The sequence below is a fragment of the Rissa tridactyla genome, chromosome 7 (genome assembly GCF_028500815.1).
Source record: "Rissa tridactyla isolate bRisTri1 chromosome 7, bRisTri1.patW.cur.20221130, whole genome shotgun sequence".
NCBI classification, from domain to species: domain Eukaryota; kingdom Metazoa; phylum Chordata; class Aves; order Charadriiformes; family Laridae; genus Rissa; species Rissa tridactyla.
The window spans coordinates 50,304,471-50,330,495 of NC_071472.1; the positions used below are offsets into that span (position 1 = coordinate 50,304,471).

The 26,025-nt window shown below is 40.8% G+C and overlaps 1 protein-coding gene across 20 annotated transcripts in view; it reads left to right on the forward strand.

Annotated features, from left to right (window-relative positions):
* BCAS3 (BCAS3 microtubule associated cell migration factor) overlaps positions 1-26,025 on the forward strand; it is a 364,218-nt gene that overhangs the window by 101,448 nt on the left and 236,745 nt on the right. For all 20 annotated transcript variants that reach the window (XM_054209092.1, XM_054209096.1, XM_054209097.1 and 17 more), the window contains 2 exons: positions 4,177-4,310; positions 15,368-15,632. In XM_054209092.1, coding sequence (XP_054065067.1) covers positions 4,177-4,310; positions 15,368-15,632 — 399 coding nt within the window. The remainder of the gene's footprint in view (positions 1-4,176; positions 4,311-15,367; positions 15,633-26,025) is intronic.

The window sequence follows — 26,025 nt, forward strand, 5'->3', positions numbered from 1 at the left end:
GATTTCAGATGTTATCTGTTAAACAGGGATTAATGCCAGTTTGAAAAATAAGCAGGAAATCCTTGAGAATTATTCACTTTTCATCTATGATTATTCGTACATAAAGTACGTCGTAAGAGAAAACATTTTGGACTGAGCTTATGACAGCTTTACCCCCTATTTCCGTCTAAACAACTTTTGGGGAAAACTGTCACGAGGTCTTTTAGAAAGCGGAGTTGAAGTTTCCTGCGCTTGAAAGTGAAAGTGAGGTAAGGACCAGGATTCAAGTTCAGGTTTCTCTGCTGGGATTAGGTATTCCTGCGGGGGTGTCGCAGCAGCCTTTTGTTGCAGGGAGATGGAGAGAGAAACGGAATGGCTGAGCTGTAATAATTGAAAACTGTGATTCTTCAGCGCGAAGTAACGAGAGCTGGAAAATCCCACACCAAAACCCCAAGTCAAATGTCCTAAAACATCAGTGATTTATTGTTTGAATAGCAGTAGTAAGTAAGATATTTCAAAATGCTGTTTTATAAATACACGTTCTTGCACATCTGTGGTACTGTGCTTGGGAGCTCTGTGTTGATACAAGTTGTGCAAGTATATGTTTGTACTTCAGATGCGAATGTGGGTATGAAAGGTCCTCCTTTAACTTACTGAAAAACAGTTGCTAATATAAGCGAAGGGCCTGTTTTCCCTTGGCTTTCATCTAATAAAATGCATTTATTCCAAACAGTGACAGACAGCAGGAGTTTAGATTAGACATGTGAAATTGCCAAATCAGATACCACCCATCTTTCTATTTTTAAGCCAATTCCTTTCCACCCACAACTGTATTGTCTTTCACCTCTGTACTCCTTCAAGTTAGCAAAAACAGAAAAAAAAACAACAAACCCAAACCAAAAAAACCACGAAACCCAAAAACCCCGAAGGCAACGCAGATTAATATGGAACCAAGAAGTATGTACGTCATATGGAACTGATCAGAGCTGCAGATGGGCGAGCGCGTTTCACGGCGTCGTTCGTTGGGAGACGGCGCGTGTCGTCCAACGAGCGACCAGGTCACCCGTCTGCTGTGTGGCGTGGTGTGACACACCTCCTGGTGCCTGGGCCCAACGCGAGCTCTCCAGCCGTGTCCTGCTCGGGGGAATCAAGATTACAGATTTGGGAAAAAAAAAATGTGAGGAGAAAGGGTGAAATTATATCACGTCTACATACTCTGGGGTTTATTGCACCGTCCGCAGACACCTGCGTTTCTAGCCAATGTTGGAAAGGAGATACCGGTTAGCTAAACAACAGCTAGGTTTGATGGACAACGCAGTATGGTAATTCCTGTGTTTTCACTGGCTCATGATTATTACACAGCTTTCTGTCTCCAGTTTCCAGACAGATTTTTGGCTCGTTTAAAGTGGGGGGATTTTGTTGGGTTGGTTTTTTGTGTTGGTTTTTTTTTTTTTTTTTTTTACGATCTTCATTGCACTGTGCCATGTGATGGGATACACATGAAGAATGTCTGTGCTCAGATCTCTGGGTGCACTCAGCTCTGCGTATGTATTTATAAAAGACTTCTAGCACTTTGGGGGAAGAAAAAAAATCTCGGTTTGCTGAGGCCGTCTGTTCACTGTTGAGAGAAGCCGTATGTATTCATCTCTTCCAGCTTCTCTTTCTCCAAAGGTCCTTTCCATCTGGACTAAAAAGAGAGCTCGAAAGGACCAAAACCACACTCAACTTCTATATAAAGCTATCTAATGCGTGAGGAGAGGCAAACATGGGAATATAGAAAATAAATCCTTACTGTCTTGAATTAGATCATCTGGAGTATCATCGCTCCAGTAATAGCGGCAGCCTAATTCTAGCACACAAACCCGTTTGCTTCCAGCTTTCTCCACTGGAAATGCTATATATTACTGAGGACCGCACACTTCAGTAGAAGGGAAGTGTATTTTGTGATGTTTCAGAACAGAATTAATGCAAATTGTGTGCATAATCCCACACTAAAGACTTGGCTGACTTGCACTTGAGCAACTTTAGCTGTATTTCCTATCAACACAGTCACTACAAATCAAGGAAATTGCCAGTTAAGCCAACATTAACATCCAGACCAACCTCAACTCACATGCCTTACCGCCCAAACATAATACCCAAATGCACTCACGGATTTCTTAGCTCCATAACAAACTCTCTTTTCATTTCTAACACTCGCAATCGGAGTGACAGCCTGTAACAGTAAAAGTATGTCTACTGGAGGGAATCTCACTGAGGTCAGAGTTAAGATTTTGCATTTTTGTGATTTTGAGGAAATGGATGTGTGCAGTGTGGGTGGCCTCGCGCTCCGGCCAAGCCCAACCAACATCAGTGGTCAAGCTGAGAAGGAAACCTGTAGGCAATTTTGTCTCGAAGTGCAATTTGGATTTGTCTCCAGTTTTGTACCTTGCTGCTGGTGGGCCTCATAGTCTTGAAAGTATTTGCTTATTTTCACGAGATGCTTATTTCCCAAGAGTTATGGTCAAGAGAACCCGAGGCGTGTGCCTGCTCGTGCAGATGCAAAATCTGCGAGGATGCTGCATTATCCCCTTGGGAGGCATCAGGGTGGTGCCTTTCCTCCCGTCAGCCGAGACCCACGCACAAACCTGCTTCGGCCTCGGAGGATGAGGAGGCGGCACTGGGGAGTGAAGGTCAAGGCTTTGGCTGCTGAATTTTTTCTATTGGAGCTCAAGGGAAGGGGGATTCCAGGATTGCCAAGGAGGAAAAATGCAGGATAGAATCGAGTGATGTTGTAATGGTGGTTCAGTAGAGAAATTAATTAAACGTAATCTAAGAGAGTGTTTCTCCTCTGCTCAGTACACAACAGGATTATTTTTTTTTCCCAATTTAATTCTAAAATTTACAAGTGGCATATGCTAGGACTTTAATGGTAAGGTGTGAGGGCTTTCAGACTAGTGCTGCATATATTTGTCTAGCGGCAGTGGGCAGAAGATGGAAGGATGAATCGCAGAGCTGTGCGTAAATAAACAGAGAAAGCGAACACTCTTTTATGACAGAAATAAGATAATCATTTGTCCTTTGAATAGGTGTCGTGTAAAATGTGGAGACCTCAGTTCTCTTCCTGAAGGATGACAGATTTCAATTATGCTTTATGTTTACCAACACAACGGAGCTATGTGGAAATTTCTGGTTTTGTTTAATAGATGGGCACCTTGAAAATTATTTAGAAGACACTTCAATGTAGCTATTAAACTGCTAAAATCGCCTTGTACTTGACATTCATTAAATGTTGGAGGATTACTTTGGGTGATAACTTCCTAAATTTCATTAATAAGCATGGTAATACAGACATTTGTGTACAGAAAAATAAATCTGAAGTTTGTTTACTGTAGTCCTAAATTCTGCTGCGATGCCATACTTTTCTTATTTGTACAAAAGTTGTTCTTTTTTGGCATACAAATGTAAACTTTTATGTCAAATGGGCTTCAAATATGTTTGTAAATGTTTATAAACTGGGTCATGGACTGACATATAGTGGGAGAAAAAAGGTAAATAGGATATATAAGTTACTGGGATTCTGCTGATCTTCTAATTTAATCATTTCAGTACATCCATCAGGGACCTGTTTTCAATGAAGCTAGTACCTAATTTAATATTTCACTTGAAAGCTCTCAACTCCGATTTGCTGCCTTTCAAGCAATAAATCAGATAGTTTCTTTCATATACATTTAGAAGAAAGATGCTTCTTCAAGATTGTTTCTGGTATGGGTTGTTTTGGCTGGGTTTTGATAATGTTTCTTCTTCCAAAAATTATTATTATGGACACATCGATCTTTTTTTTACTGTCTCTTTCACACTGAAGAGCATTTTGGGGTTTCACTCTAATGTTCATCACTTCAGTGCTTCGTATTGGTCACGCAAGTTCTCAACTTTAGTTAGAATGTTCCCATATTTTTTGTTGGCTTTTGTAGATTTGTATTGTAATAGTAAAGTAGTAATGCTGTTAATATGATTTCAGTTCAGTTCTGATTCGTTTTTATGAAGTGAATCCCTTTCAGTTAAGTCATTTTCTGCAACTGTTTTCTTTTGTTTCCAGAAAACGAAATGTAAGCAACGCTAGCTTTTTTAGGTAGACGTTCATAAGCCTCTTCTTCTGCAGTGATTAATCTCTTGTGCTTTTGTGTTTCTTTTTTCTGTTTCTTTTTTTTTACCCAGGGATGTTGCTGGTCACTACTGACACATTAGGCCATGATTTCCATGTTTTTCAAATACTGACACATCCTTGGTCATCATCACAAAGTGCCGTCCATCATTTGTATACACTTCACAGGGGAGAGACTGAAGCCAAAGTAAGTTAAACTATTTGCTGAAGAATAATCCCCAGACACCTTATACATTTTGTGTATGTTGGCACTTTAATGTTTGTTTCAGCACACAAAGAGCCTTTCTTATGTTATAGCCACAGAAAGGATAAGAGCACAGCGTTTAACCTGGACAATAATAAATTCTTGCCCTTTACAATGAGGTGCTGTCAGATTTATTCAGATATGACACTACCTCCAAAGAGCCCAGATTATTAGCTGTGTTTGTACTTAACCTTTTCTCATGTAACATGTTAAACATTTGTCTAGTGCCCATGAAGCAACTGTCAGGGTTTGCTTGACTTTGGTGGTAAAAGCCAAAGACAGACAATTAAAGAGTTGAAAGGACTTCTAGCTACGCTTTATCTACGCTTCAGCAAAGTGGGGGAAGACTGTAGCGATACAGATTTAATTTCCCAGTTTAAAAATCCCACTCTTAAAAATGGAAGACTAGATTAGGTGAAAAAGTCTAAAATTATATGTTAAAAAATGCTCAGTGAACTGGTTTACTGGTAAAGTGGGAAGAAGTGAGAGAGATCACTTCTGGCATCGGTGCGATAGAAGCAGCGCAGTGTATAATGCTCGAATCCTTCGCTGCAATGCTTTTAGGCATCAGGAGAGCCTCACCTTTGTAGCATTGAGTAACTGTTGGAGAACCTGTTTTAAATACATAAATAAAAATGTCACCACGGGGTAAGAAATGAGTATTGCACTTGCTGATGCAATTACACACTGAAAGCACAGACTCGTGACAGGCTGGCAGATGTAAACCAGTGTGACAGAGAGAAGCCTCGGGCACTGTGATTCCACCCCTGCCACTGGAAGCTTGGATTATTGTGGTATCTTGATTATAGTTCCTTAAAGCCATTTTTTCTATGGGTTGTGCCATTTCCCTTAAGGTTTGGGGGTTTTTTTGCCTTACCTCTGTAACAAGTAGAATCTGAAAGCTTTATTTAATGTAGTGGTGGTTGATAATGTTCCAGTCTGTGTGAATTGAAATTCCTGGATGTTTAGATACTCTACAGCTTTGCTGCTACCGTTCTGGCAAAGTGTAATTGCTATTATAGACAGTGGTTCACTATAGGAAGGAATAACCAATCTGGAAAGCGAGGGGAAATTAGGAAAAGCTGTCCATATAGGATAATATATATAGTACTTACAAGTACTTTTTATAACTAATATAAAGGGCATTGAGATCTGTGTGCATACCTCTACTCTGGCATCTATTTGAGCATGTACTATAATGTGTTCAAAGTTATAAAGTTATTTTTGTTCTACTTTCATACAAAAAATGGGAAATTTCCTATAATCAGTATTGAAAACCAGAGCATAGGACTCCAGTCACTGGGAACAAAGGTGTTCTTCTGGTTTTTACAGCTGATAAATTTGTTTTTAAGGCATACATTGGGAACCAAACACAACATGTTTTAGAGAATAAACCTTTATTGATAGGTGGTTTTGGGGATGTAGTATTAGCATCTCTGTGAAAGCATTGCATTTGATTCTCAGAATCAACATAGTAAAGTTTTGCCCTAATTCGCCACATAGTTTTCATTTAGGATGTGAACAGTATAGCTTTTGGAATGGTATAAAATAGAGAAAACTCTAACCAGTCTGAGGCGCATTGCTGGATTTCACAACTCCCTTGATAATTAAACTATCCAGCCATAATATCGCATTGATACCTGTGATTCTCAATACACATCTATCACTTAAAATATTTACATAATACGATGGATGGTTTTTCTTTTGGAATAACAGTACTTGTTTCGTGAGAAGGGTAGTACGTGTTGGTATTCTTCTGTTCTGTAAACTTCATGTTATCAGTAGCATCAGACAAGAATTTTGGAGACTGTTTGATTTAAAATTCTCAATGCAGATATTCCGAGGCACACACTGGAAGCCTTTGTACTTCCTTTCTTGGTTAGAATAGTACTTACACATTTGCAACCAGACCTTTTTCTTTCCCCCCGCCCTGGTTTAGAGCTAATTGTGAATCAAGGCCAATGGTCTTAAAGGTCACCTTCTGTACTGGAGCTATAAAAAGGTCTAATTTGTGTTGATGGACATGAGTGATTATCAGTGTCAAAATTTGTTTAGCTACTACCCATTATAAATTGTTTAAACATCATCATTATGCCCTTGTTATATGTGATATTTTAATGTCCATACTGAAGTCATCTGCTTTTGTACATGAGATTCTGGCCGATAGACCCTCACCACACATTTCCCAAAATACCCTTTCACAGTCTGATGCGTGATTTTTCTTTTCTTGCTTTGCGATCCATTAGCGTGTTTCTTACAAATTCTTACATACTGTTCATGGACAAAAACTGGAACATTGGTAATGTTTATAAAAGTGGTGTACTTGTCTCCTGGCTGTGTCTAAGCTGCTGGGCATACAGAAGTTCCCTGTACGGCATCACTGTTTATGCACTAATTGACTGTACATGGAGTACACGGTCAGACGGATTTTTTCCAAGAAGCGTTGGATCTGCAGTGTACACTTTGTGGAATACATGGCATATCAGTTTTGCTCTGACAGCAGAAATTTGGGAACCAAATATATTAGTGTTCCAAATATTGACAGGTATATCTGATGTTATAACGATGTTTGAATTGCGATTTTACCCAGCTTAGAATATCAGCCCTGGAGTTATCCCCTTTGGCGGGGCTGCGGAATTCCTGGTCTCAGTTTTTCCTTGTCTTTAGTTGGAGGGCAGGCCAATAGCTCGGTATTTCTCATCTATCTCCTAAGAGAAGGTGGCAGGTAGTCCCTTCTGTCATTCGTATACAGAAGCATCTTAAGTGGATTAAGTTGCATGCTTAATGTATATTAAAGAAAAAGAAGCAAGTGTTGTGATTTAATAATGGTGTTTTCTGATCGATTTACTGCAATCAAGCAGTGTCTCTCAGTCACCCCTGTGTCTTTCTACTGAGTCAGATGTATTGGCTACATGGGTACTTCAGCTTAATAAAACTGAAGAATATATGCTCCATCCTGCATTAATTTTTCAAAATTCTGGACAAATTCTGGTTTGTTTTGGGGTTGAGAAATTCCAGTCTGAAAGACTGTTTCTACCTTTTCCTGACCATTTCTGAAATACAGAGAGACTGGTTGGAAGGAGATGTGTAGGCGTTTTGTCTCCTTTGGTGGACATCAGGCTCTTGGCCTTGGCCAAAGCAGAATTTTGTGTAAGCATTTGCAATGAGTTGGCCACTCCATCCAGACGGTGTCACTGAAATCGTATCGTTAATGGATGGGATGAAATAGAGTTTGTGCTTTGATTTTTATAAAAGGAAAAATGAAAATTGATTTTAATACGGAACGTTGTGTTTGCAGTGACAGTCTACCCCGATAGCTATACTTAACGCTATTTGTAGTGTTTCTGTTGGATGGAGGAGAAGGGGATGAGGCTGTTACAAGTTCCTCCACAAACTCAGCTTCCCCTGTGCTGGAGCGGTGCTCACAGCAGGTTGTGCTGCTGCTCAGGGTATGTTCAATGTAAGCGGTGGTATTCTCCCTGACTCCTCACAGCTAGGCCTCATAACTTGGTTTTCCTTTTCTCTTTCTGCACGCTTTGAACAATGAAACAGTGTTACTGAGTTTTAAAGTGTTGTTATTGCAAATCTATGTTGTATTTGCTGACGCTGAACAGCAAATATAGGAAGAAGCCTTATCTGCTGAATAAAACCTTGAGTCGGGACTGTGAAGATCGCCCAGTTCCTCACGAAGCCACTGACTTGTTTGGGTGCCTCAGATGAAGATGCCTTAAGATGGAAAGCGGACCTCTGTCTCATAAGGGAGTTGTGAGGATAACGGCCATGAAAGAATGTGAAGTGCTCAGATACTTTCTTGGTTTGAGTGATACAAGTCCCAAGGTCGCATCATTCACAGCTACTTTTCTGAAAACACAGACAGAAATCACTTAATATCTTTCAGTCTTTACGTGCTACTTATGCTTTAGATTTTTTCTTTTTTTTTTTTTTCAACTTAAGAGAAGAAAACCTGGTATGTTTGATGCACTGTGTTACGTGGTGAAGGTTCATTGCAAGCGCTGGCTGTATTTAACCAGAGCAGAGAGCGCACTGGAGCTGTTGGAGAATCCATGCTTGCACGATTCGGCTGTAAAGAGAAAAAATGTGCATGTGTATGTGGTGCCCAGTTTGGTTAAGGATACATTTTCTTGTCCTGCAGCTCATGCATTGTAAGTCAACACTTATTGCACTCATATTTTTGTCCAAGAGCATTTTGAAAGGATTTTAATAAAAGTATAGCATGTTCCGAACTGAGGAAGCTCATTTACTTGCAGATGAAAGTTAGACTGTCACCTGATGATCCTTTCTCTTTGATCTGAAATTGTAAACAGAAAAAAAAAAAATCCCTGAAAACAGTATTATCTCAACCTAGAACAAATAAACGTAATGATAGCATCAGTGGGCTGGTGGCCAGAGTCCTCTCTAATCTTTTACGCTGTCAGACTTTTGTTATTCTGACTCTCAAACCGCTGCTAGAGCTGACTTCGGCCAGCATAGGTAAACAGAGGGAATGATAAAAACATTCCAGCCTGGGCTGCCACAGAACACATGCAATTTTACGCTTTTCTAGGGAATGCGTGAATGTTTTCGTGACGCGATTTCATACAGACCGTTCAAGGTTGTGGCACATACCGTGTCCAGTAGTGAAACATTGGAATGGTTTACAAACACTGGGTGTAAACCTCCATGGTTAATAGAAATTTCTTGGTATCTTTTGACGTGCTTATGAGGTTGCAATTATTGAAATAGTCTCTGGAAGAGAGACGTTCTTATTTCTAGGAAAGAATCTGGGACAGTCTTGAAATAATGAAGATTGATTTAGGGAAGTTGATCGGTCGTCGATGAAAGCAGACAGTAAGAAACGGCTGCAATTGGAAGTAGCTTAACTGCCTTGAGGAGATGGAACTCAAAGCAGAGTGGCGTTTGCAATTTCAGTTATTAATAGAGAGCAGCTACTCTGGCTGAAGGACCCTCCTTGAATGTCTCACTGTGCCCAGGTTCTGCCATTGGTTTTATGAACCGAAATCAGTTTTGACGACTCGGGGAGGCAGACTTGGGTCTGTGTGGGTCTGATAAATCACGTTGCGTAGACCATGATTTTATTATTTTTTCATTTGTGTTTGTTGCTACATCATTTCCTTAATTTTCTCAACCAAAAAAAATTCAAATACAGACCAGTTCTCTGATTTATTTTGACCCTTGTCTCCTCAGTACTGCTGCTCTTTCTCGTTGTTTAATTGTACTGGTTTTTTATTTATTTCTGCCCTCTCCCGGCACAGCGTAATTAAATACTTAAGTCATGTCCTTCAAGTGATGGTATGTTTTCTCTGTGACATTGCATAGTGTGCGTGAAACTGGGTGAAGTTCTGTTGCAGTAATGCTAGTCAGCCTTTATTGTAGTTTCACTTCACCATTGAATTTTAATTTAATGCAGTGAAATGCACTGGAATATACACATTGCTTCTGGTGTAGCTCACGGCAACTGAAAATGGGGCACTATGGGGAAAAAAAAGGAGCCCTAGGAAGATCAAAACGCATTTTAATGGTTGTTTCTTGTAATCACTACGAAAATACATGGTTTGGTGATGTGAGCTTTGTTTTCTAACTATTGCATTACGCACACGCATCAGGAGAGGATTTGCCTGGGGAGGTTCTGGGATAGCCTTGGGATAGCCTGGTAAAGCCCCTTCTCCTTTCTAAGAAAATCTGTGATAGTGTACATGTAATGTTGTGCAGCAAGTTAGTACAACGTTAACTGGTAGAACCCCTGAAAAGCAGAGGCTGGGGGGGGCTGTCAGTCGTCCCCAGGGGTGGTGGGGAACAAGGTCACTGCCTGTCCCCTGGGATGGCTTCTGCCATCAGCCCTTCCTCTGACCATCCCTTTTTAATCAGCTGCTTTTAAAATAAGTTTTTGGTGTGCTTCCCTTACTTCTGTTTGGTTCTCTTTCAGTTAGGGCTTGAATTTTTAGATTTTATTTCGTGAATATGTTCTAATTAACACAGCATTCAGTTTGGAGAAGCTGTGGGAATAAGGAAAGAGTGATAGCAAAAACTTACCTAGATTTCCATTCTATAAAATAAATGAACGTATGTCAGCTTTGAAGCCTTCAATTCTGATGATTTTCTCCAGATTTTCAGAATATCAGAAATAATTTTTTGATCTGTACGGTCTTGAAAGCGGATCCTCAGCAGGGCTGGTGACATACGGCGTGTCCTTGTAGGAGTCCATGTATTAAATTACACTACTGTCTCGCTCCGGCCAGACTCTGAACATGGCAGCTAAATTTTCATCCTGTTTTCTGGAGAATTTTACATCATAGTGTTCGAAACACAGAGAAATAAGATAGTGGAGGTTTAAAGGAGCATAAGAGAAGAGTAATTGAAGAAAAATGGGAGAAGAGAGTGTAAGATTGAAAAGAAGTTACAGGGGTTAGAAGTGAGTGCTTCGATGGAAAGGGTTGGGAGAAGCAAATGGTGAAGGTGAGAGAAATGCCGAAGCTGAAGGAAGCTACAAGATGGACTCATGGAATAATTCAAGCCTATTGAAAGATTTCTTTCACCTGCTAAGAAAACCTTTCTCAAACTGTTATTTCCTTGCCATAGAAGTACTGGGTGATTTCTTTCCCAGTCATGCTAAAGCCTCCTAGAATATTTGAAATGTTGTTTAATTGTCTCTGATAGGAAAATTGTCATATTGTCTGTGATTCTGAAAATTGTATTGATAATTTTGTGAGGGTATTGAATTTTTATTTTGACAAAGTTATAATATTAATATGGAGAAGAGTCAGTAGATGACAGTAAGAGAGGTGCAGGGTCAGCCAGAACCCTGCTTGGGTTAGACAAGTGCTGGTTAGCGTTCATGGAGGAAGCCAAAAACTCTATAGAATGTGGACATATATAAAATATATGTAAAATATTCTCCATCCCTCCTGTACACAGGAATCACAGAACAGTTGCTTTAGCCATGGGCGAATGGAGGATACGTGCTGTTATCCGTATAACATTCTGTGGTTGTCTAAGTGCATTCCTTTGGGTCAGAAAAGGCTTTGGTCGCCTCGTGAGGACCTTGAAATATCCAGGGATTGCACTGAGGCTTTTGGATATGCAAGAAACGCAGCTTGAAGCTTAAGGAACCAAACTGCTCGCAAACGAGGAGGAAGAAATGGCAGGAAAGCTAGGAGAGAGAGCACTGGTGTTCCCACAAAAGTATTTAGTATTGCAGTTTAAAATATCTTAAGGGTTCCCAAGTTGAATAATATCTCAGGTCTGTAATTCCCTTTACTGGCCCAGATAGGAGAGGATCGATAAAATTTTGAAATACAGACATGAGCATTAATTCTTATGTTGACCTTGAGCTATAGAATAAACTCTGCATCATGAGAGATCTGGTGTACTTTGTACTTTATTAACATATATCTGTAAACACTATGAGGTCTTGATTGATCTTTGGGATCTAAACATTACATCATAATTAACAACAAATCCAGAAATATATTATAAATACGTGAAATAATAGTACATTAACCTAAAGGACAGCAATAAATTGCAACGCTTAGCATAAACTTGAAAACCACTAATGGGCCACTGTGCAGTTTGTTTATACTATAAGCAGTCAAGAACTCTGTGTAATGTACAGTAACCGTGTGGTGGGGAACAGCAAGCCTCATGTGATAATTTATGTCTATTTTTTTCGTGGACACACACAGCTGATTTTTTTAAGTCATTTCTGAGGCTGCTGTGCTGAGTGTTCTCCTTCCAGCTTGGTCCACTGCTCTCTTCCAGGTCTGCTGGAAAGTTAACGGACTCCTTTGCATTGCAGAGATGGATTTGGGCTTTTTTGATATAAATGTATTTAATTCACACCCTTGTATGAAATTGGAAATATTCTCTGAATTACCTCCCTGAACTGCCTGTTGTGCTGCTACTCATCCTTTATTTGGGAAAGACCAACGAGGCCATTTTTGAGAGTGGGAGGAGATGGGCAGAATTACTGCATGGGTAATGGTACCTCCCCAAATACTTTTTGTTGCTGCCAAGTAGGGTTTCATAGTTGTATTCCCATAAATCTTAATTCATTTCACACTCATCTGTCAACACTTTTTTTTTCTTGTTATTGCTGAGTCTTAAAAACCCGTGTGTTCTCTGCCTCTGTGGTTTCAGCCACGTTTAAAGTAGTCATGACCATGGTACCCAACTCTCCAACTGCAGCGAGTGGTTCTGATCGTTATTTTCAAGAGAACATTTTGGATTACGTTGTTCCAAACGTTCTTCCTGAAGATCAGGAATACTTTTTTTTTCCTGCGTTATGTTTACATTGAGAAGAAACATCCTGTGATGATTGTTTCCCAGTTTCTTGGCTGGTGTTGTCATACGCCAGGGCCGTTGTATCTGTTTTTCAAACAACATGATCCTCAGGCTGCATACTGAAAACTGAGTATTAATAGAGAAACATTTACATTTCTGTTATGCAGTACAGTGAGATACATTTATTTTCCCCCCTCTATTGTCTCATAGAAATGTCATCTAATAACGCTGTCCCAAATAATGTAAGAAAAGAGAGGGTGCATGGTAGATGTGAGTGGAGGCAGTGATTTAAAGAGTTTGGCTGTGCCATCAGTTGAAGCGCAGGAGGGAAGGGATTGAAGTGCCCTGGAAATACGGCTCAAAGGTGTCCATTCCAGGGAGGATTGTGAATTTCCTCCGGGATAGCTGTGGTTTCAGGGGAGAGCACGATTCTGCAAGGAACACGAAACTATAGAGCAGGACAGAAAGAGCTGGTGTCGGAGGCATGGAGCGGGGGAGCGGAACAGCAATGAGGAAGGAAGAGACAAGCTGTCTCCTTGAGGCTGGGACAGAGAGGTGGTTTTAGAGATCAGGAGGGGAATCGAAAGCTGGATCTAAAATGAATACCAAGTATTTGGAAAACAGTGCTGTGTTCAGAGGGGTCACATCTGAAGACGAACGTGGCCATTCTTTGTGTTATTAGAAATTTAAAAAACAGGGCCTTTGATAGGATTGGGATTATATTCCAACAGCCTTAATGATTTTATTAATTTTTATTTTATTTTTATTATGTTGGTGATGTTTCTGTTGTAACTGAGAATGGCAATTTGTATCCAGTTCTTACGTTTGATCTTGACTGGTAGAAATTGCCTCTTTAAACAGCCAGTACTTAGATACTCCCGGTGCCGTAGTTTTTCTCTGACTCCATGGCTTTGGGGTTTCTTTTTTTGGCTCTTGTTAATCCCTGTGGGGTCTCTAATCCTTTTTGAGCAATCTATTAAGGTGAAACACTTTGTAGGCAAGCTAGGAGCTCTAAGTGCTGGGGCTTTATGTCAGTAAGACCAGAATCACTGAAAGTGCTAAACCTGTCAGATTTTGGGGCGCTTGTTTAGCTGTATCATTAGCAGCTCGTTTGGATATGTCACCATAATTGAAACGAGCAGGTGTGTAGCGCTCTGTTTTTTAGTTTATCTATGTAACGTTGATGAAACATTTTGTGTCGTGACAGTCTGTCAGCCAAATATCTTGTCACAAGTCACAAGACTTAAATCCTTTTTTTTTTTTATCTCAAAGGCTTCAGGGCTCAGTTGGAAACTTGCACTTTGATGAATACTCGCTGCTTTTGTCTGGAATAGCTGGAGTGCATTTCTGGAATATTTGTCAAGATTTTATCAGTGTTTACTCCAATTTGAGTACCTAGTGTATTGTAAAACTGGCTTCAGTGAACTCTTAAAGAATTTTATTTAGTTTATGCTGTTTAATAATATAATGAAAACTAATCCTTCGTCTATATGTTTGTTTGCCGTGTTAAATCCCACTTGTGTACGTGGCCCTTTTTAGTCAGCTTTTACCTTTAAAAACATTTTTGGAAGAATTGTTTTAGGATTTTTTTTTCCGTGATAAATCATTTTAACCTACTACTTGTTTTCTTGAGTTGTCTGCCAGTACGGGGTTGGAAACAAACTTTAATCTCTCTTTTAAAGCATTCCTTCAAGAAAAAGAATTTGTTTTCCAGCAAAGCATTGTGTAAAGCACACTTAGAAGAGAATTAAATCCTTCTGGACTTCATATCTGAGATCTGTGCAAGGAGTAACTGTAGTAGAAAATATTTAACTGTATTTTTATATTTGCTTCAAGACTGACCATTTTAAGCTAAAATAATAGTTGCATTTCTCGAGATAAGTATTTGTATGCATAAGAGGAAATCAAACTGGAGTCTTTTCTGGGACTTCAGTAGCTGATTAATAGAGACCGTTACCTGTAAAATGGAGTGGGTTTATGTAGAGAAAGTTGTTCAGTTTCTTCTTGACAACATTTTAAAACCGAAAAAGAGCAATAGGTGCAGGGATACCTGGATGAACGGTAATTCCACCGAGGAATAAACTGATAGCAGCAGGATTAGAGACCATTATAGACAGCTTTTGAAAATACTGGTCATTGATTTTTGGTTTGTTACGTTCTGTAGGACATGCTATTTCCATTGACTTAAAATTTTGAGTGCCAGTATTTGTCAAAATCAGGCCCAGTGGTGAGATCTCCCTCTTGTTCTCATCCCTCCCTTTTCCCCTTTTTGGGTAATCTCTAAACATTAAAGTAAACAAGCAAATAACAAAACATGTAATTGAAATGATTTCCCAGCTCTCTTTAGAACTAAATTCTATTTGAAAATTACCCCAAGCCCTTGTGGCTTTCTGTAGTACTTTGCAGCGTGGTTTGTTTTCCTGAGTTCAGGCCTGTTTGTTGAAAAAAAATATCTCAGAATATTTTGAAAAGGACACAAACTTTGGAACTGGGTGTTATACTGAAACTTATATTCATAATATATACTGAATAGTAAGTTCATTGGTATATACGCAACAGTTCAAGTTATTGCTTAAACTTAGGGCTTTTTATCCACTTTTCCAATTAAGATTTGTGTTTGTTTAAAACATGATAGTCCATTTCCCTTGTTAGACGTGTGCACATCGATGCCTACATTCCCGTGTCTCTCCTCCATTTTCCAGGTTCAGGATATCTCCTTCAGCCATGACTGTCGCTGGGTTGTGGTCAGCACGCTTCGTGGCACTTCCCACGTTTTTCCCATCAATCCTTACGGTGGCCAGCCCTGTGTCCGGACACACATGTCACCCCGGGTGGTAAATCGCATGAGCCGATTCCAAAAGAGTGCAGGGCTGGAAGAGATCGAGCAAGAGCTGACATCTAAACAAGGAGGACGCTGTAGCCCTGTTCCAGGCCTCTCGAGCAGCCCGTCTGGCTCACCGCTCCATGGTAAATGCCTTTTTTTTCTTATTTTCCTCCCATTTACACTGTCAGGAGACCTTTCCCCTTGAGTCATTAATGCCCATGTCCTCAGTACCTGTTGCGTAGCTGCCTCACTCAAAAAGATTTGGTTCCTGTGTACCTTTGGAGATGCTGGCCTGGAGACCTTCGTAGTCTTCCAGCTTCACATTTCAGTAGTATTTGCTAACAGCCTGAATAACAGAAATGTTGATTTTACTGGAGATTGCAAGAATTTATTTGATTCATTCTGTTTGCCCACGTAGTTTGTGCCACTAAAAAATGAGTTTTATAAAATATGGCACTGCAGGTATTGTGCAAAAATATGTAACATATGCAGATATTATAGGAATGAGCCAAGGTATAAATACTTCAGAAAGATGGTTCTGGTTTTGCAACTTGCCTAAGTAAACTATGCTATCAGAGATGTGTTAATAATTTCCACTCTAAACTGAAAAGTTTTGGGGTCTTTAGGTTTGCAGTTGTGCTTCCATCTAGCGCAAGGTCAGTCATCTGGTCTGTATTCAAATGCAGTTACCTAAAATTCTCGTTGCTCCTCGGCCGCGATGATCACGAAGCCCCTCTGGATGTCCACAATAAATGCTGTTGGAGGAGAAATCTGGAAAGTAGGCAATGTGAAGTTGATGGCATAGATTTTTTTGTCCACTTTTGTGTTTGCGTGTGCGAGCAATGTGACAAATAATGTACAAAGGCAAAAAAATCCGTAAGAATGGATCTGTACATCCTACTCCTGTGGTGGATGTGCTTCGGAGAAGCTAAAAGGATGCGAAAGGGGGCCTCTAAAAAAGGTTCAAAATCATCATTGTCCCGACTTCTTCATTTTCATCTTTGCTGTTCTTTTTGCCCTTCTCTTTCATGAGGTCTGTACTAGAAGCTGCTTTGTTTGGCCTCAGGATTTGCTGCATCCTCACCCCTCCTTTCAGAGTAAGTCCCAGCTGCCATTGAAGTGCAAGTTTAAATAGCAGTGTGGTGCGGGGAGCCACCCAGTTCCAGTCTGAGGGTATTGAAAATGGCAAGGAACAGTCCCTCTGCCCTAATTAGGAGTTGGATTAGAAGTGCTTGTGAAAGCCCAACTGTGCGCTGTCATAGTCAACATCTTTGCTGCTATAGAGAGAACCTTTGTGGGATTTCCGAATCAAAGGAACATTTTAATGACTTGTTGATTATTAAGGGAACCAGACTTGTCTCAGAAGCAGCCGCTGTATTTTCTCCTTTCTTTGGACCTTTCTAAACAAAGTTTTCTGCGTAGCTGCTCTGGAGCCACGCTCTTCTGCCTGGAGCCACTGGAAGGCACCCAAAACGTGATCTGTACTTTCCTCCTCCTTGGAGACATTTAGGTATCTGCCATTTTACTTTCTCTCTCCTCGTTGTTCAGCGTGTCAGGCTTGGAGCAGGCTGGGGAGCGCTGTAAAGCTTTCCCGTGGTACATCCAATCCCTTTTAACTGCTGACATCACGTAGAGGAGAGGAAGGAACTATAAATTTGTGTAGCTTTCATCCAGCCAATTCTGGTTTCTGTCAAGGGAAATTGCAGTAAGTTGTCGCCTTTACAGTACTCGTAGGTACATTTGAAGTTTTGAATAGATTTTACGCTTTTTTTTTCTTTTTTTTTTTTTTAAAGAAGAAACAGCAGTTTCAATTGCTCTAGGATCCTCTTTCATTTGCTCTAGGATCCTCAGTGGTGCACAGATTTTCCAGGCAGGAGAAAGACATCGAGCAGTTACTGCCAGAAAGGGAGCAGCATTTATGGAAGTGTCGCAAGAGTTTTAAGGCTTCAGTTTTCAAATGACCGTCTTGAAATATAATAAATAAATCAGATTTTTGTCAAGATCTTTGTGCTGTCATCATTGCTTGACAATTAGCTCTGGTTATACAGTTAGCTCCATTAGAAGGCTGCAGATGGGCACTGAGAAATAAGACAGGAAGGTAGCTTCGTTTTCCGGAGAACTTCGCAAATTGTGCTCATCGCATTCTCACGGTGTGGAAGGGCTTGAAGTTGGAGACATACTAAGACTGTGTTGGTAACTTGCAAACCTTCATAGGAAAAATACGCAGGAGTTAGGGGAGTTGTCTTCAAAAAAATTCTCAGAAAAAAAGACAAAATAATTTGGTTTAAAAGAATAAATTTGGTAAAATATTGTAATGTTTTTAGCAGTTATCATTGCTGCTTTTTAATTTCAGTAATCTTCCAGTTTACCTGGCTGAAGGCAGACAGGCTATTGAACCATATTATATGCATCTTATAAAAAGCCATTTATCATCAACTTGGAAAAAAAAACCCAACTGAAGTTCAGAGTGACTTTCAGTGGAGGGATTTGGTATGTGTGTGTATGGCAGCTGGATTAGCCAGAGCCCGGTGATTACTTTAATTTGTGAACTAAGATGTGTTTACTGAGATTGTAACAGCTCCTTATCATATTATAATGTTAAGTTATTGTTGTTTGGAGGAGTTTTGGCAGTCTGGTCACAGGACTTGGTACTCAGAACAGGAAAGAACAGTTCTGGGTTTAATTCTTTACTTTCCTTCTAACTCGCTGTGTGACCCTTGGTAAATTTTATTCAGCTGATTTTGTCTATCAGCTTTCTACTGTGTAACAAGAATAATAATCTCTGTGTTCCCTGTGTGTGGAATTACTTGAAGTTTTTAGTTTTCTTCAAGATGAATAACTGTTCCTTTCCTTAATCATCCCTCCAAACGCAGCCGATTATAATGGAAATAAAGCCAGAGATCATGTCCCGTTACAGTGGGACAAACTGTTGATTAAGTGGCAGATTCAGAGAAGATTTTATTTCTGGAGGGTTTTTTTGCGTGGAGTCGTGTCATCGTGATTCTCCATTTATGTCCTTTGCAATCTAGAAAAGTTTTGATAAGCCTTAAGTTAGAAAAACTGCCGTTAATCCTTCTGCTAATATTTCTTTGGCGTGACAATAGCATTGCCCCAGCCTTAGGCCAAAGGACCGGACTTCTGCGAGCAAAGCGCTTGCTTGTTATCATCTTTTTTTGATTAGCAATTGTAACCTATTGATGTTAACTTGTGATTAGCTTTTGTTCCTGTAAATATTTTCAGAGTTCAGGCTTCGTAATATTTTTCTCACTTGTTTTTTAACTCTGAGTTTCAAAACGAAACTGTTTGCTATGTATATAGTAGCAAGGCAATCTATTTACATTTTGTTGGAGTACGCGGGGAACTGTTTACCCGCCCAATGTACGCCTTTACGGGGGGTGGGGATGATTTCATTTCCAAATGAATCAGAGTTTGGCTTTGTTCTTTTTAGCGGAATGAAGTAAACTGTTAAACAGAGGATGATAAAGAGAGATTTCCTTTGCACCTTTTATAGCTAACACAGATTTTGTTTGGGTTATTCTGTCTGTTAGTCCAGCGAGGTTGTATTTTCGTCATTCCCCGGGATTGCCAGAGCGTGTTGTCAGTAATATCTGAGTGGGGTTGGGATCCTTTTATGGGCTTTTACTATTATAAGACTAATACGACATCATTTGGTTGTGGGGCTGAACATTAGGGTAGAATATGGCCTTATGTGACCTTTTTGCTTGTATAAAATGGGGTTTATGGTACTTACCTGTCTCACAGGTGGATTAATGGATGAGAGAGGAACTATGTCCTTGATTATACAGATGTATCCCCTGTTATCTTCAGGACGCTGATAGGTGAACAGCAAGGAGCAGTTAGCTGTGAAAATGTAATGCTTGAAAGATTGAAAGCCCTGTATAACTCTTACTATTTTTATTCTGCAAATTAAAGTTTCCAGTATGTTGTTATTGTTACTTCTTGCCCCACCAGCAAGTTAAAGTCTCTGTGGCTTTACTGGGAGGTTTTTGCTGTTGTTGACTGCGGGAATTTCCAGTATCAGAACAAGCACTAGCAGAGTAAGTTAAGCACATGTTGGACCTATAGCTACGCATCCACACCTCCTAAAAACATTCAGTAATAAAACAATACTGTCCGAATTTGTCTTCTCATTTTGTTGGGGATTGAAGTATTTATTTGGATGGTGTAGTTTTGCCAAAAGACCATCCGTAACACGGAGTGGTTCTGTTTCACATGTGATACCTACGCTGAAATGGAGTACGTAAATTTAGAATTCAGAAAAAACATGTTGCTCCTTATATATTGCATTCAGACTTGCGTTCAGCTCTTCGTAAATATTTTAGCACAGCACATTTTTCATTGCAAAGTCTTTTTCAGTTTTAAAAATCAAAAAGGTTTTCTCTCACTTTTCCTTCATTCGTTGCAATTGCAACATGATTGAAATCCAAGCGTAAAACTAGAAGTTTGATAAACATGCAGTCTGAGATGCTTGAAATATTTTCATGTTACTTTTCACTATTTCCCAGAGTGAAACTCCTTTTACTAGAAGAATTCTTATGGGAAAGCAGAGTTGCAAGGACTGACATCATCAGCCCTTCCTGAAAAACAGATTGGTTTCCTTTAAGTAACACTCACTTAAGAAACCACCTATTTAGAGAGAGGCAGACAAAAATAGTTTCAAAGAAAATTAACTGTATAATATCTTAAAGCACTGGAGGGCAGTTCCTTTCCAGAGTTGAACTGGAGAGCTGGCGCTGTAAACACGGCTTGAAAACAGTTGTTGGGAAAGTCAAAAACGGTTGTTGGGAAAGTCTCTGTTAAGCTTTAATTGTTCTCTGTGTGAATTGTAGCTTCACTTACAGAAAACAGCTTTTATAAATGCTTAGAAACAGTAAAGCATGCTGCAGAATAGACCTGTTGTTTTTTTTTTTTTTTAATGTACTTTTAATGTTTTCCTGCGTGTTTAATCCTTTCACTCCCCCACAGCATCCTACTTGGCTGGTTGGGGTTTTTTTTTGTTTGTTTTTTGGGTTTTTTTTCCATTTTAAACCTACTTTCAAACCATTTCTTTTCCAGCTTCGCCTCGGAGTCGAAATTTGCCTACAAATCCCTTTTTCCACATCATCACTCTTCGCCCTGAGTGGTGTTGAAAGGCGCCGCCGCCTCCGCCCGCCGCGGCGGGGCGGACCCCCCGGCAGGGGGCGCCCTTCTCCCGGCGATGCCTCGGCCGGGGGCGGGGCCGAGGGGCGCGGCATGGGCGTGGTCGGGGCGTGTCCCCCTCCGCTCTGGGCGCCGGCGGGGCCGGGGCGTTTCTGCCGCCCGGCCGCTTTTAAGAGCGATTATTTCGAGTCGCGTCGCGACTCGACAGCGCTTCGCTCGCACGATGGGCCCCGACAGGCTCGTCAGGGCGCTCCTGGTTGGTTGGTAATCGATGTAAAACACCCACCCGCTGGTGCTAATAAGAACGGAGCGTTTTTATTAATGCAGGAGAATTTACATTGCAGTCGCTGGGCTGCTCCTACAAACCCTCCGCGTTCACTGGGCAGTGGGCTGCCTAAAATGCATAGCGAGTCTCTCGATTTCACATTCTGATTTGAAGTTTCTCTTTACATTCCATAAGGCAATTGTGAAAAAAAAAAAATTAATTTACCTGGTGGGAATTTTCTGCTAACGACTTTTAGAGACCATTACTTCCTTCTGGAAAGGTCCCAGGGTTACGCGAAGCCTCTTGCCTATGGAAGTGCACGCAGAACCCCCCCTGGAGCCCATGGGTTCCAGCAGCCCCTAGGTCCCTAGGTTACACATGTAAAGGTACGAACAGCTGACTGTAAGCACCAATTTGGGTATTGGCCAGGAGCTTACTGGTTGTAAATGAGCTGTGGTTTTAGCTGCTTTTTGTTTTTTTTTTTTTTTAAATGGCTAGAGAACCAGTGGAGTGAAAGAAGTGGGTGGTATATTTTGGATAGTTTCTGAAGTGGAAGGAAAAGATCCATTCCCTTCAGATAAGTAGGGAAATAGACTGATAAATTCTGTCACAAGGGAAGTTCGTGTCTGTACATAAAGTGTTTTAGAAGTGGGCTTTTGTAAACAGTGTAGATCTGAGACTGGGGCAAATGTAGGTTTGCCTCTATATTTGAAAAAGGAGTTGCAAGTATTCCAGATAAATTGAAAATTGAAGGAGACTAACATCAGAAGGGAATTGCAGTTCTTGAGACATGAAGTGTAAAAGTACATGACTGAGTGATTTAGCGCAGCAAATGCCATAGCGGTGGTCAAAGCAAACTGTTCCAGAAAGATTGTGGAGAGGCAGGCGGAGGGGAAGTAATAGGCCGTGCACAGGAGACCGGGATGTCAAAGATGGATCGCGAGGTGAAAGGAAGGTGGAAGGCAGAGAGGAGTTGGATTACCACAGATGTGAGCGTCCCACTGAAGTTTTCCTGTCAAGATGGATGATTTCAGCCTTGGTAACATCAAACTGAAGAAAATTTCTATAGGGTCAAGTGTTGATGTGTCAGAGGAATGTACTGAGGGAGTCCAAGGAGAAGTAGTAATGGGATTTTTAAGTGTTTCTCTGAAAATGACTTAATAAAATGACATTTTGGGATTCTATTGTTATGTAATTTCCCCCCCTCGATTATTTACTCTTAATTTACAGTAAAACAGTGTTTTTCCATCTGCAAATCTCACTAGTTAACCAGGCGTATAAAAGACAGGCTAGTGTATTTCCCTCTCGTGCATGGTGAGTAACAAAGACATCCTGCAGATTATGCACCGCTTTTGATAGGGTTTTGCAGTCCTTGCCAATTGGAAATTGATAAACAGCGATATTAGTGGTGCACAAGAAGGAACGTGCTCAACTGCTATATGGCTTCTCAGGATGCTTTATGTGTCTGTGCAGAGGGCCAGATACACTTGTATACAGCTGAACAGTGTTTTAAGGAGAAAAGAGTGTGATCAGCATAAAACCGGTCACTAAGATTGAGCTTTGTAGTAAGAAACCAGCTGAAAAGAGCTGGTCGCGGAAGGAGTGATGCAGGAAAGGTTTTTTGAATGGTGTTTGTGTCCAAAGCACAGAAGGGAGAGGCTGGGGTTGGGTCAGGAGGAGAGATTAGGTACAGGGCAGACAGGATGGCGAAAAATTTGTTGGTGGGTCAAGGAATGTGAGAGGCTTGAGGGAGCTGCGGTCAGTGAAATGACAAAAAGTAGCTTTGCTCGCCTGATAGAAGCCTGTAATATGTTTGATCAGAAGGTGAGAAAGTAGAATCTAGAGTTTTTCAAGAGACCATATCAGTTGAAAGAGGAGGTTTAAGTATTGAGGGTGTTGTATGACAAGTAAGGTTTGGCCTGAAGGAAGGTGAAAGCATGCGACACTCCATGCTAGTGACCAGCGAGGGAAAGGAATGGGGCAGGAGCTAGTGGGAACAATCATTTTATCTGATGGACCTGCTGAGTTCAAGCCCAAACACCTTCTGCTTCCCCTGGCTGTGGGTATTTGGGGCACAGCCGCTGCTGGGAGGGAATCCAGGGTCTGAGTCAGACTCCCTGTGTGTATGATCGGTGATGGATTATGCAGTAAATGGGTGCTGCCCTTGTTGTCTTTTTTCAGTTTATTATTCTTAAGTAAGGCATTTAAATCAACTGTGCATTTTTGGTAGTCTGAAAAATGTAAACACTTTATGGAGAGAAACATAAGCATTAAGATTGGAAATAAAATATACTTGTATCTTTTAAAAGGTTTATCTTTACCCTTAAATATGCTGATCGGGCTTATTCTTTTTGCTTAGTCTTTGTGGGCTGTTAAAATCAGTTGCTTTTTCCCATCTCAAGGAAATGCATCTTTGACACTTCTCATGACCTGAGTCACGATGCTGTCACAGAGCCAGAAAACATCCTTAACGGTCATGGGTAAAAGAGCAGAGCTGCCGAGGGTGTGTGGTGGGTGGAAGAGGGAGAGAGATTGCTATGGTTTACTTCAGTTCCTATTCTACGGGTGTTTCAGACAAGCCATTTATTATAATTATCCATGGATATTATTATCAAGTTCTCATATGCAGTGGTTCTCAAGGCACTTTTTTTTTTTTTTTTTCACATAACTTGGGATAAGTACTGTGTATTCAACCTGGATTGAATTCAGATGCTAAAATATTTGTGCTAATTTTTGCAGCTAGAGCGAGGGAAAATAAGGCGTAGGTAAAAAGGTGAGGAAAAAAAATAGCCACAGATGTATTAACATGTAGTATATTGCCAATACAAAATTCTAATAAGCTAAGCACTTTGGGTAGGGGGCTGCTATTAAGCTTTCCGTATCTCCTCACCCAACACAGCTGCGTACAGAGGTGTCCTTCAGAAATTCCCAGACCAGTCATTTGCAGTTTCTGAGACAAGCTGATCAGTTATTCTGACTCCATTGTCCCCAACACAAAAAATCTAAGTTCATAAGGATCACTTTATTCTGTATCATTTGGAAGAGAAGTCCGAGACACTCAAATTCTCTGAAGTTCACAATGCTGAAGCATCTCGGAGTCTTCCCTGAAAGAAGGCTTTGAATTCAAAACTGTGTTGATATGAATTATGATTGATAGGCACGACAAGGGGCAGTAATAGTGCATACTTGTTTTCTCAAGCGCTTCATCATTCACCAGCAGACAGTGTTAGTAAAATTCCCATGTGCAAGAAATGGGAGTAGCAGAGTCTCTTCGCAGTGCCTAGAAGCTGCCTGTGCGATAACCTCATTAGTGGAGTGTCTGAGCTCGCATAGTCCTTTCCTCGGAAGAGTTGGCAAACTCATGTCCAGTGCTGTGGTAGCTACAGCCACGGCTTCTGCTCCAGACCTGGCTTACGGCCACGCGTTGGGGAGGATGGGCAGAACACCTTCGCTTTTGTTTGCAAAATATTCCATAGCTATACCCATAGTAGCTATGAGAAACTAATCTTGCAGTCTTTTAATGTGTGAGGAGTTGAAGGTGCAAGGTACAAATAGGATGGCGAGGTGTGGACCCCTCCTTGCCCATGGCTGGCTTTTACTGGAGGTGACCGACGAGCAGAAAGGCCAGTTTGGCTGATTTTCCTGGTAACCGCCATCTGGAGTGAACCGGCTGAAGTGTTGCTGCTGCTGCCGGCTTTACGGCCATGCAAAGCCTGGAGCCAACAGCTGGCAAATGAGTTTTGTTGTTGTTTTTACTTCAAGGAGAGTTTTGCCCATAAATGGACTTGAGCTTTGCACCAACAATATTTTTAGTTAAATAAGTCCTGAAAGATGATTTTTATGCCAGACTTGTATGTGTGGTGGCGGAAGGGTTGTTTTCTAAGGAAATGCTTCAAGGCATCTTTACTGTGCAGCTCTTTGAGGAACTTTAGCACAGCAAACAGGTATCTGGACAAAATGAGGAGGGGAAATGGCAAGGGAAGAAGCAGACATTTCTTTCAGATTTTGAAGGAGATATTTTTATGCGAGGTAGTTAGCACTATGGGTGTCCTCCCAGCTGCTGCTGGGAAGTGCCACGGGGCCCGGGACGCTGTCGCTGTTCTGGCAGAAGTGGCTTCCTTTCCTTTTCAATTCCTCTGGACTGTCAATGTAATTCCTTTTGCATGCAGGAAAAGAAGAAATACGCATGGAGGTAGGCGAAATGGCCAGCTGTACATCACTAATCGTAGAAGTAAATGACAGGTCCAAATCCCAGGTAGAGCTTGAGGTTTGAACTGTTTTTTCATAATCCATCTTTGGCCAGGTGGAGAGAACGGGCAGCAAAAGGGTCACGTCAGTTCCTTCTCTCTTCCAACCTTTGTCAAGGATAAGAGATTTTCAGATATCAGTGGGACGCTTTATAATTGAGGGACGAAGTTTCTGAAAATAGCAGAAGAAAGAGAAACTTCAGAAGGAAGAAAGGAATATTATGAGGCCATGTTCAGATTTTGAGTGGATGAGGCTGTTGAGCAGTTGGAAGAGCTGAAGTTCAAGGAGCTCGGGTGAGAGGGCAGAGGACTGTCTCAGCAGTGGCTGAGACACTTGGACTGGCGCTTGCGTGTCTTCGGCAGAGGATTCTGACTTACAAGCTTGCCTGTCACCATCACATGCCTTTTCCTGGATGCAAATAGAGAGAAAGTTCTGCTTTCTGAGGGTAATCATGAGATTTAGTGCAGCTGTGTTTCAAAAGGTTCAATATCAAGCGGTTTTAAACATTATGAAAACAACCGGCTGCATTATTTTCTCCCATCCATTTCAATGGAGTTAAGTTAGTGATGGATTTTGGACTTGCACCAGTTTAGCTGAGAGAAAAATTTGCTCTAAGTAGCTAGATCATGTGCGTATACATGCTGTAGCAAATACATAATATTCTTCCTCTAATGGGTCTAATTGTATTGGAAATATTGAGGGTTAGGGTGTGAAATGAGGCTAAATTTGGTAGAATACAATTCAAGGAAATTGCAATGTAAATTTAATTCAGAAGCGACCATTAACTACAATAATTAGTTTCCTGACTTTTTCGAGGAAGATGTGTAACGTTTTACAAAGAAAGATAAAACACGTTTGACTCA